The 12,794-nt window shown below is 38.0% G+C and overlaps 1 protein-coding gene across 4 annotated transcripts in view; it reads right to left on the bottom strand.

Moving 5' to 3' along the window:
* KLF12 (KLF transcription factor 12) overlaps positions 1 to 12,794 on the bottom strand; it is a 289,627-nt gene that overhangs the window by 168,256 nt on the left and 108,577 nt on the right. For all 4 annotated transcript variants that reach the window (XM_067563230.1, XM_067563231.1, XM_067563228.1 and 1 more), the window contains exon 3: positions 553 to 642. In XM_067563230.1, coding sequence (XP_067419331.1) covers positions 553 to 642 — 90 coding nt within the window. The remainder of the gene's footprint in view (positions 1 to 552; positions 643 to 12,794) is intronic.

The raw sequence follows: 12,794 nt of genomic DNA on the forward strand, positions 1-12,794 counted from the left end.
AGCCTTCCATGAGGTCAGATTTAATTACCTGAGAGATCACCTCCTCCTCCATGATCATAATCTCTCAAAGCAGCTGTGTTCCACCAGAACAATGAAGCAGTTTAGCATGAAGAGAACGGGGTTTGCCAGGTGGACAGAGGAAGGAGTGATGGAACAGCTGCTACATGGCAAGTTCCCCAAAATACACTATAATGGCCAACACAATGTAATTAGTAACAGAGAGCAGAATATGGCCTATTACACTTTCCATACAATTTTTATTTATTATTCTTTTTTAACAGTACTTTCAAAACTTTTGCCAAGCTAAACCCAATCAAGGATCCACACAGTTCCAGAAAGTTTCAATATATCTTCTTAGAGTACAGATTGTGCTCCACTCCCAATGGATGAGACTGGCAATTCATAGATGCGTTTCCCAGAGAACTAGCCTCAGGAAGACAACAGAAAGAAAAGCACACCATGTTGGGGAGAAACTGTCAACTAAAAAGTCTGGAAATGATTACCAAGACACTGACGAGGAAAGGGGGGAATTTATCTGGAAATCCTACTCACCCCTTGTTCAGATTCCAACAGTTCTGTTTTGACTCTGACTGCCGGCATCCCATCAAGCATTAACATTCTGTTCTCAAAGGTGTTGATGTCCTAAGGAGGAAGAAGAAGAAGAAAAAGAGAAGCAAGGGTCAACTTAAAAGGAAAAAAAATGTTTGGATCAGTTCACCTACAATGCTGCAGATGCACTACCAGATTTTTTTACCTGATTTTTGCTATAAATTCATTAAAATGAGGATGTCGGAACATCAATTTGCTAAAACCCAAACATGAACACTCACAAAAGTTTAGAAATTAGTGTTGTTTGGTACATAGTTACCATCAACTTGTTAATTGTATTAAAAATACTGTCAATTATCCTCTCAGTTACCTATATGTATGGAAACTAAACCTCTGTGGTACCAATTTTCTGAATTATTCTGAATTTTTCTGAATTATTTCTTCACTCAACGCAGACAGATATATATGTATCAACTTTCATTCACTGTTGAGCTATTAATGCTCACCTCCAATCCAGCCTGATGCCAGCCTCCAACACCCACTTGTTACATTTTTAAACAAGCACCTTTGTGCTTTCTCCCATGCTGCCCCATATGCATGAGAGGAGTTCCCCATAAACATCCACAAAACTAACTCATTATCCATCTTCAAAACCCTCCTCAAAGCTCTCTTTTGCTATGATGCCTACAAAAAAACTTAACAATGGGAAGGTTGTTGATGTGCTGAGACTACTGCCTATCATGCTGACCAATATTGCCCCATTGTTTCATTGTACTCTCCACCTATTTGTCTGTACCCATGTGTTGTCTCTTGTTTTATACATAGACTGCAAGGACGCTCTTTTTGTTCTGTGTTTATACAGCACCTAGAAAATTGGGATCCTGGTCCATAACTATAGCTCTGAGGCACTATGGTAAATCAAATAATTAATAGTACTTGATTGATAGATGATTAGATAGATCGAAAGATAGATCGATAAATCGATCCACACGGAGTTATTCAGGAAGAGCTATTTCTGAATAGCTCTTTCAGAATGACTCCATGTGTAGACAAGCCCTAGATCTGATGGGGGGGAAAGTACACAAGTATTTGAGCAACTGTATTCCCAAATGCTTTGTTTTCATGATAAGCAATTTTTAATGTAACAAAAGAAGAGAATGGTGTCCTTTGGAGTGACAGGACAGCAATGTTAAGTGAATGGTCATAGATCATATTCAGGGATAAAGTCTCAAAGAGAAATACTCTGCATTTCTCTAGCACCTTTCATATGAGTATTTCAACTACTTTTACAAATATGCACTACACTGTGCCTTTAGGGTATAGCCTGACAGCAACGGGTAAAAAGCTGCACCAGTGAAAACAACAGGGTAGATGAAGACAATTCCTCCATCCTCTTCTACATCACTGAGGGTCAGGTACAATCTCTCTTAGATACACAAGCATAATATTGCTACAACTATTTTACAAATTGAACAATGAAGGCACATACAGGTTAAAAGCAACCTTCTCAAGGTCACACAACAAATGAGGGGCAGAGACTGGAACAGAATGCTGGAGTCATGAATCTAAGCCCTCACTGCAACCAGTAGTCCTCACTCCTCAATAATGTAATCTAATAGGAGTCACCCTTCTATGTATTCCGCTGGCAGCACATCAGCATAATACTGTCCAGTACATTTATTCATTTTGAAAGCACGTGTTCACTACCATATTTCTTCATATAATTTCTTTTTATTTCACAAGTTGAAATGTGTGAAAGTTGGTGCTAACCCAAATATAGTGAGCCTCGGGGGAGGAAAGAAGAGGGGGAAAACAACTCCAGAAAAGCACAGCAAATTTAATCACATGATTACCTTTGTAAAGTTTTTGGGGAAATGGACCTGACAGAGAAATTGATCTTAAGAGAACACTATTAGGAAAGGGATGGATAATAAGACAGAAAATATCATATTGCCTCCTTATAAATCTATGGTATGCCCACACCTTGAATACTATGTGCAGATCGGCTTGACCCATCTGAGAAAAGATATATTGAAATTGGAAAAGGTATAGAAAAGAGCAACAAAATGATTAGGGGAATGGAATAGCTTCCATATGAGGAGAGATTAATAAGACTAGGACTTTTCAGCTTGGAAATCATGACTGGTGTGGAGAAAGTAAATAAGGAAGTGTAATTTACTCCTTCTCGTAACATAAAAACTAGGGGTCACCAAATGAAATGAAGAGGCAACAGGTTTAAAACGAATAAATGGAAGTACTTCTTCACACAACGCACAATCAACCTGTGGAACCCTTTGCCAGAGGATGTTGTGAAGGCCAAGACTATAACAGGGTTAAAAAAAGAACTATATAAGTTCATGGAGGATAGGTTCATCAACGGCTATTAGCCAGGATGGGCAGGGATACAAAAGCATGCACTGAAGTGTCCTTAGCCTCTCTTGCCAGAAGCTGGGAATGGGCAACAGGGAATGGATCCCTTGTTCTGTTCCGTTCATTCCCTTTGAAGCACCTGGCATTGGCCACTGTCGGAATACAGGATCCTGGGCTAAACGGACTGTTGGTTTGGCCATTCTTTTGTTATGAACATGAAATTTGGTCAATTAAAAAATAAAGCAAAAAACAGAAAAATGTGTTTAAAAGTATTTTAAGTACTACACCTGCCCAAGAGTCTCAGTTTTCATGACAATACTAAAAGTCGGGTCTTAAAAACATTTCTACCTCCCTTGTTGCTGCATAAATAACTCACACTAAAAGAGAAAAACTTAGACTAAAACAGGAAAACTAACACCTCAGTTCTCAAGGTGCGACCCATGAGCCCATTTAGGGTCCCATTATCTTCAGTGAGGCTCTACATGCAGCAGCTTGCAGGATCAGGGTGGGGGGGTGGACACTGAAATTGACTATACATAAAATGATGCCATAGGCACCAAAGTCAACAAGCTAAACAAAACTTCCTCTAATCTTCTACTAATAATCTTATATACTACAATAAATTACAAAAGTAACTGACATTTAAAAGGCAAGCTGAGTTGTTCAGCTGTTCCCTTCTAAGATCTCTCTCCATAGCATGGCAAGCTTTAAATGGTGGACACAATGAAGACCAAAAGAATTAAAAATATAGTGTTTTAACATAATTTCTTTAATCAGCTTTGGACATCTTGATTTTTAACAGGAGGGAGGGTGGGGAAAGAGGAAGGATTTTGATGCCACAAAATAACTCCGTGAAATTGTTCCAGACTTAAAATTCCTTTTCCCAGGAATACTTCCAAGGGTGGTGTATTGTTTACTTCTCAGGAATGACTCTCATGTCCTAGGGCGTCACTTAACTTCAGTGGTTTGGATGTGGTTTAGGGTGGAGCAGCAAAGAAAGCCAGCTTGGCATTCCAAACTCTCTAAGCTTTTATTCCACTAGCTAGGAAGTTCCTTCCCTTTTGTGATTTATGAAAAACACAGTTGAGTTTTACAGCAAGATCAGGAATATACTGTAATAAAGCATCCCTTAGGCTGTTTAGTTTGTAGACAAAGAAGGATGAGCTGATATTGCTTCATATCCCTAAGGAGGTCTTACCCGAATGAAAAAGGGAAGGGACTTACTTGTGCAGGCGGTACTAGCAGAAGGGGATGAAAAAAAAAAGACAAAGAGCGATTCAGAAAAGGCAGGTTTAATGAACTGTTAGAATCTGATTAGAGGCTAATGTCCCTTTCAGTGCTTTGTATCAATTTATAGCTGATATACTTTAACCATTTTTCCCACTGGCTGTGATAAACTCATTAGTTTTAAAAATGCAAGCTAACCAGAGTCTTCGAAGTTTAAAACTGATAAATCATGGAAACCTGACTAGTTCATGTATCATTTAACACATTTACATTTAACTAAATTTTCATGGCTCCCCTCTCCGTTTGTTGCCTAAAATCATATTTCTTACGGGGTAAACTTTGCCTTTTGAACTGTGGTCTGAAGAACGAGCATAGCGAAAAGTTTTGGCTTTTGGATCACATATAATTTGGACTGGGAATAATCACAAAAACAGACTTCTCCCAAATTATTCAATTCTTTTGCACTTATAACAAACTAGACAATGTGGGACACATCCTGGGACATGGCCTACTACCTCCCAAGGAGATCTAGTCTGTATGTCGTAAGTACAGATGAAATGTTTGGCCCCATATTCACGTACACAACTGATCTTTCAAACCTATGATCTCCTGCTCTAACAGGCATTAACTCTGCAGTATGCTCAAAGCCATTCAGGAAATAAAACATAATTGCAGAGGTTTGCATACAGTGTGTAATCATCTAAGGAGAATGGCCTCAATTCATCCCTACAGAGGTAGGGGGTACCAATCATATTCTCTTTTGTGCCTCCACGGGCCGCCGCGACAGATGGAGCATTCACACCTGAATGAAGACAGGCTACTGTACTGCCGCCACATGAGGAAAATAGCTTTAATTTATTATGGTCAGGTCCATAAAATCCTGCCAAGAGGTTACCACGGAGATGTACTGAATCAGCACATCTTTCAGGTCACACTACTTCCCTGGCTGGCCTCACCCAGTTTGTGGGCTGTGCCATCAGGTTTCAGTTTCCCCCACACAGCACAGACTGAAAGTGACCTGAACTGATCGGAGACTCCTTTTTACTTCCCATTCAGAAGGTCTATCTAGCTAAAAATGTTAATTTAAAAATGCAGCAGATGTGAAATCTTAAATAGTGGACATTATCAAACCAAACCCTACGTGTTCCTAATCAAAACATCTGTTCTCTAGAATTGATAAACCAACTGATCCTAAAGACAGAAAGAGTTATCAGTGCCATCAGTTCAGATCTCTCATTGCTCCTGTTTTGATGATCATTGTGCAGAAAGCTTAGAAAATAAACAACAGACCCAGAGTTGCATTCTGTGCTGCTTCTTTTACCTGTACTAATAAATGCTATTAACAACCATCTATCTCTTGACTAGTGATTTTCATCAGTAGATCTCAAAACGCTTTACAAAGGAGATGAGTATCATTTCCATTTTACACATGGGGAAACTGAAGCACAGGGAGGGAAGAGGCACCCATCATGTCATCTGTTAGGCCAAGGGCAGATGCAGGAATAAACTCTGGTCTTCTGAGGCCCAATCTAGCACCCTACAGTAGGAGGGAACATTATTATTAAGGTTAGAAAAATGTTGTCATTCTACATACACTGTCTTCTTCTTGTGTGTGCATTCATCACCCAATGAAGCTTTTACCCTCATGCTGAATTTTTTTAAACTTAGTTTCCACTTGAAGGTGACTTTTTTGTTGGAAGTTTGATGAAAACTTGCTTAATCATTTTTGAGCAGGAGAGAGAGAGAAAAAAAAACTGGACACTTTTCTAGATACAAAAACATGATTATTTTTGGAACAGCTCTAAAAGGAAATTTGACTGTGGCTCAGAAAAGTCTTTGAGTGTAAACTGGTTTTAAATTTGGCCAAGCTATGGTGTATACTTCTTAAAAATCACATTACATTTTTAACAACCAAAGCAATAGATAGGGTGAGTGTAAGATGTACTTTCCATGCATGAGTGATAGTTTTCTTGTATATTCAAGAACAAATACAGAAAGTTTATTAGAAAGCAACGTATTTTAGTCATTAATGAAGGCGGGCCCTTTAGAATAATAATACCTAACTCTTATATAGCATTTTTAATTGGTAGATCTCAAAGCACTTTGCAAAGGAGGTCACTAGCATTATTCTGACCTGAAACACAGACAGGTGAAGTGACTTTGCCCAGGGTAGCCTACAAGGCCATTGGTAGAATTTAGATCTCCCAAGTCCCAGTTCAGTGCTATATCTTCTAGATCTCATTGAACTGAAGGCATCTCACCTGCAATCTCTTTATTTGTATAATGGATGAGGCTAGATATAGTTTTTTATTCAATTTGGAATATTGTATGCAGTGTTGAATGCCCTAATATAGGAATTTGAAAAACTGGAAAGAATTCAGAAGAGAGCAATAAAAAATATAAAAAGGATTTGAGAGGAGTCACCAGGGAAGAATGGTTTAAAAATTTAAAAAAAAAAACATATTTAAATATGCATAGTTTGGAAAAAAATTAAGGTGTTTTGACAAAAATTCAAATATCTTATTGGTTTTAAGAGTAAAGGAAAAGAAGTGTTTATGGTAGTCCCAGAAGAAATATGTAAAAACAAAAATGGTGATGAACGTAAGCAAAAGAAAATACACACTGAATGTAAGCAAAATTTTTAACAATAACTTTGATTCAACTATGGAATAGTATCCTAAGTTAGAATCTTTGTTGTAAGAGTTAGAGCTGTCTACACTACAGAGTATTTGCCACAATAGCTTTGAGATCTGTCAATAAAAAATGCTATACAAGAATTAGGTATTATTATTCTAAAGGACCCTGGCTTCATTAATAACTATAAACATGTTGCTTTATTATAAATTTTCTGTATTTGTTCTTGAATACTGGTATAACCACACCAACTGAAAGAACTCCCTAGTAGAGATGCAGTAGAAGTCTATAGAAGGAGTTCTGCCTGTATAGCTAAACCACCTCCCCGAACAACATTATGTAAACCAACAGAAGCACTCTTCTGCTTGTAAAGTTGCATCTACATCAGGGCTTTTGCTGGCATAGCTATATTGGCCAGGGGTATGATTTTTTTTCCTAGCCAGCAGACCTAGCCAGCACAGCTATGCTGGAAAAACTTTGTAGTGTAGACGAAGTCTTACCGAAAAGTAAAGTGATCAAGATACTCTGGAATGTGACACATGAAGAAATCTTGCTCTGGCAGGGAAACATACATGACCTAATAGAGCTTTTCCATCTATGATTTCTATTATTCCAATCTGACTTCATTGTCTTCCTTAATACATTCACCAATCCAACATACAATACATATTTTACCATTAAAGCACATTCGGACCCTAACCCCAATCTACTCATAGAGAAGCGAATAGCTAAACTCAATACCTATTGACTTCAATGGATACATGATTGGATACTTATCCAGCATTTTCTATATGTGTTGTAATAATATGGCTTCCTGTGAGAACAAAGATCTTTCAGCACAAATGTATACTCAGCATGTGTGTTCTAGCCTCTCTTTGGAATATATATGAGAATACCAAAGGCACTATTTCATGGATAAGTAACAATTGGATTTTGAAATAATCTTTATAAAAAAGGGCACAAAGGGACTATATATCCTGAACAGATAAAAGGAGATTTTTCCCCTAAAGATTTTCCTTCAAGCCAAGCAACAAAAGATTCTGCCAGTGACATTGAGAGCACTCTGGTTGAGACAACTGCAACAAAGTCCTTAAGCATGTAAAGTATCTGTCATTTACAATAACACATTTAAAAGAAAAAACATATTTTAATACTTACATACAATTTAAAATAAAAAAATATGTTATAAAACGGTACACTTCAGAGTGAATAGCTATCAATATATAGAATCATAGAAGATTAGGGTTGGAAGGGACCTCAGGAGGTCATCTAGTCCAACCCCCTGCCCAAAGCAGGACCAACCCCAACCAAATCATATTTACATATGATTTACATATTCATGTCTCTACATTAAAGGTCAGTAGACACCCCTAAGTTCCTTTTCATTTATTTCAATATCCTTTTCCTCTCCCCTTCCATTCAATTTTCCTGAAGAGTTCCACCAACTCCAGTAAAAGAAGAATTTTTTATCAAACAGCAAATTGTTGTCTAAACATATATTTCAATTTGTTCCTTTCAAACTTAAATATCACTACACTAGTAATGCAGATCTGATTTTAAAAACAAGGTCGTCTTGGAATGTTCTCCTTTCCACCCCAGCTCTTCAGTGCTTAGCTGTAGCTGAGGTATTTTAAAAATATTATTATATTTAATGTCATACTGAATCCTGTATGCTCATGACGATTCAAGTCCAAAGAATCTGTAGTTGTCTTCAAACTTTTGCAACAATCTTGTCCCAAAAGGATAATGTGTAATTTAACTTTGCAGATTCAGATATTTGAATTTAAAATATGCCATTGTTGCATTTTTCTATCTTAATGGTACATTCTCATTCTTTAAACGTTTTGGGCTTAATCCCACAGACTGCGGACTGGTGCTATAGTAAGTGTGTAAAGCCAAGTAATTAGTGCTGAGAAGTCAGGACTTAATCTCAGCTACCTTGCAACTTGTTTGATCATTTAGTACTGATTCAGCAAGGTTTGCCAATAGTCTCATTGAAATAAACATATATATTCACATGCTTAAAGTTTGGCATGTGCTTAAGTACCTTACTGAATCAGGGCCTTTTACCTGTATACAGTGGCTATAAGAGAGGACTGAATCAGAATGGTGGTATTTTACACATACAGTACTTTGTACAGCAAAAAAAGGTGCGCAGAGAAGAATTAGGCTCCTCTTGTTTATTTAGCCCCTATCCAGGGGAGCTTCCATATACTTCCGTCCCTCACACCTCTCCCTGCACAAACCCAACAAAACCAAAAACCCATGCACACTGGGAGCCAACCTCTGTGCCTGACCAGAAGAAGAGTGTGCATATAGCCAGCCAGAGCATAATCCGGGGATAGGTTTGCAAATGCCAACCAGTGAATGCAAATGAGATGCACAGAAGCCATTGTTGGAGTTGCCATTTACTGCTTTTGCCAAACAGGAGCAGCGGCTCACTTGGTTGTGCTTAAGAACTGCACATAGGAGGAAGTAAGAGTAGGGACAGTCATAGGGCCAGCCATTGATTGAAATTCTTCCAAAGCTTCCCAAAAGACACTCTCTCAGCCAGATGCTCAAATGCCTCATGACATTCTGGACACAGAGCTGTCAAATGTCTGCAAGCCTGCAGCACCCACACTTCTCAGCTCACTTTATCTTTCTAGTGAGCGTTCGCCATTCTCAGCAGCCTTATCAGTGGGTCTGTGCTGCTTTCTCATATCTTTCATCTGAATGCCTGCGGAATCAAGTGCTCCGTCCGCTATTAACAAGGAATTCCTCTGACAGGTCTTCTAAATCAAGAAGAATTTAGGCTACCTTCACCTGCTCCTGAAGCGTTTTCCATTGTCTTGATCTTGGTAGGACCTTCAAGTATTTCCATAATGACTTGAATGGCCTGTACTGATGGAATAACTTCACTCTCATCTCAGAAGTAGGATTTCCTAATGCATTATAAATGTTACAAAATTCTTCAATTTTCACATTATAATGAAGGTTTAGACATGGGATGAAAAACCATTCGTGTTTCCATTTTTGAAAAATGATGCATCAGTTACTCCGGGGGAGGCATGACATGAAATTTGCCAGATTATTTACATTTAAATCTAAAAGAATGAATAACTTCAAGAGAAGTCATTTTGGAGGACTAATCACTGATTGTACACCTCTTAATTAGCTTTCATGTCTGCAGAGCTATGAGTTACAGTTTGCCTTGCTTCTTTATTCCAGTCACTTTTGAGTAAGCTTTCAATGAAATATTAGAATTTCTTAATTCATTCGTGCATTCTTATTTCAAAGTTTTCAATCATCTTGAAAATCTTGATCTTGTTCTTGAATACTCAGAATTATTTCCAGATGAAAATTTAAAAAAAAATTCCTTTTACAGTTTTGTGCCCTCTTTCTTTGATGCTCATATTACAGACATCATTAGTCTATTCATAGCTGGGCCCTGTTTTTCCTGCTGCATTACAACCTTTTATCAGTTTTTCCAGCTACGTATATTTATTAGTATACTGAAGAGATCAATGGAACTTTAATATGAGACTTTTATAGGTTTTCCACTATCATAGGAAATTTTGCCAGTCTTCTCTCTTCATTTTGTGTCTTTGGAAACTGTCTGAGATTAGTGGCAGGAATGCTCTGCTAATCAAACGCTCCATGACACTTTTTGTCAGAATTTTGCTGTGACGCAGATGTGCCCAGGCAGGTATTATTACCCCTGAGTCAGACCATCTTCTCAATATTTCATCAAGTGGGTCATGTTTGGTCTCTGCTGAAAGCTAAGAACTAGCTGATTGTCATGGTTATTGCAAAATATTTGTACAGGAAACTATTTTAGAGCTATATAAATTGTAGGCTATTATATTCCAAATCTGCTGGGAGTGAAACCTATCACCTGAAGAAGGGAAGCCTGAGAGTTGATGCAGTCCATGTAAGGACAGTGAACATCCATGGAGACAGACTATGTTTACTGCCTGGAGATTTACAAAGATAAATGAACACCAGGAGAGTACTAAGAGACAATAGCTTATGACTATAAACGGGCAGAAGATGACCCAAATAGTTATCCAGTACAGAGGCAGCCAAAGCAATCTCATGAACTGCTGGTACACATTGTGGGTGTCCAGAAGATAGGGGACCAGGCAGTCAAGTGGAATGAAGTGGAATTGTAAATTGATAGCCTGCAGAAGGAAACAGTGGGCTTCGTGGAGCCCGTAGCAGAGTGTCTGTGTTTCCAGCAGCAGGTGGATGAGGAGAGTTTCTCCTAGTGGGCATAGCCAGGGCTCCCTCCTCCTGTAAACAGGTGGTAGTGACTTACCCTGGACACTGCAAAAAAGTGTCACACTTGCACATCATGAAGCGAATACCATTTTTACTTATCTTTTGCTTCTTTGTAGCAAGAAGGGGTTATTTCCAGCAGACATAAATTGCATATCTATATTAAGTATTTCTAAGACAGCTATCACTGTGATTTCAAAGCATTGTACAACAAAATTGTGTGACACCCTGTACTCCATGTTCAACATTTTTATATGGTTATGATATATGTTGTGTATATATATATGCCTTGTGAGATATTATTTGAAAACTCATAATCTGATGAATATTATTATCCTGTTGAAATGGGTGTATCAACATTATATATGAAGTTATGAGATTCTACTGTATGATTGTTACTGAAATATGTTGTAAGTCTGAGTAACACCCACAAAGATAAAAGACACACTGGAAACTCCAGACAGGTATCAACAAAGTCAAGTGGGCGATCACTTACTTAAGCAGCCATTCTTCAGCAACAGGGAGGTGTAACCAAGAAATTTAAATTTCATCCTAGATATGGTTTGAATCGCATGTACATAGGGGACTGCTTGTCTACACCCTGGTGGGAGGCAATCCTCAAAGAAAGGAAAAGGGTACAAAAATAAGAGACAGTGATCTTTACATCACCTCTCCTCTTTCCATCTCTCTGCTCATGACTAAGACTCCCAAAGAACTGAAAAAAAGGAGAGAGTGGTCCTAGGCTGGAAAGGGACGCAGCCTGTGAAACATATTGCAGCTTATGGTGAGACAAACCTTTTGCTTTTAAGCATATTAGCTTGGTAAAGTTAGGAATTAGCTTGCGTTTTTATCTTTTTATTTCTTTTGTATCCAATCCTGATTTATATGCCTCTATCCTTGTAATCACTTAAAATTTATCTTTCTGTAGTTAATAAACTTATCTTATTGTTTTATCATAATCAGTGTTTGGATTAAGTGTGTGGGGAACCTCTACTTGATAAACAAGGCTGGTATATAATCATTACCCAGTGTTGGAATGACGGATTTATGATGCGCTTACACTGCCCAGGAGACCACTAAGCAATGCAAGATGCACATTTCTGAAGAACAAGGCTGGCACTGGAGATATGCGGGAGTTGCCCTGTAATTTATGAGTAGCTAGCTAGTAGCACTCAATATTGTGTAGCTGGGAGCAACTTAGATGCTGATGGTTGTGTGTGAACAGAACCTGGAGAGGTAGTTGTTCACCAGCAAAGCACTGTAAGAGGCGTTCCAGTCTAGAGAATTAAGGGACCACTGGAAAAAGCACTAGCAAGTGTACTGAAAAAAAAGACAATCCTGCATCAGAAAAGGGGATGGACTAGATGACCTAATCATTTTGCGATTCTACTTATAACTCTATATGCCATTCCCCTGCTAATGCAGTATTGTTCCTTATATATTCCAATGTAATTTGTCCAGTCCAGTGTAATTTTAAATGACACCTTTGTAACTGGATGATAGGCCCAAGAGGTATAGCAATGGTAACTAACCATGAAAACAATCTGCATTTAATCTGTATTTATTATGGAAAAAATATGCAAGGTAAGTTACAGGAAGAAAACAGATGTTGGATTAATTCCCATTTTCACTAGCAAGAATATCTTTAAGTCCTTTATATACTGCAATTAATGTCAATTTCTTGTAATCAATATATTGTTAATTACTCATATTACTTGTCTGTAAATACGTACATTCTTAATTATAGAATAACA

Source organism: Emydura macquarii, unplaced genomic scaffold, assembly GCF_026122565.2.
Source record: "Emydura macquarii macquarii isolate MOO-44397 ecotype Brisbane River unplaced genomic scaffold, CSIRO-AGI_Emac_v2 contig_2473, whole genome shotgun sequence".
Classification (NCBI taxonomy): Eukaryota; Metazoa; Chordata; order Testudines; family Chelidae; genus Emydura; species Emydura macquarii.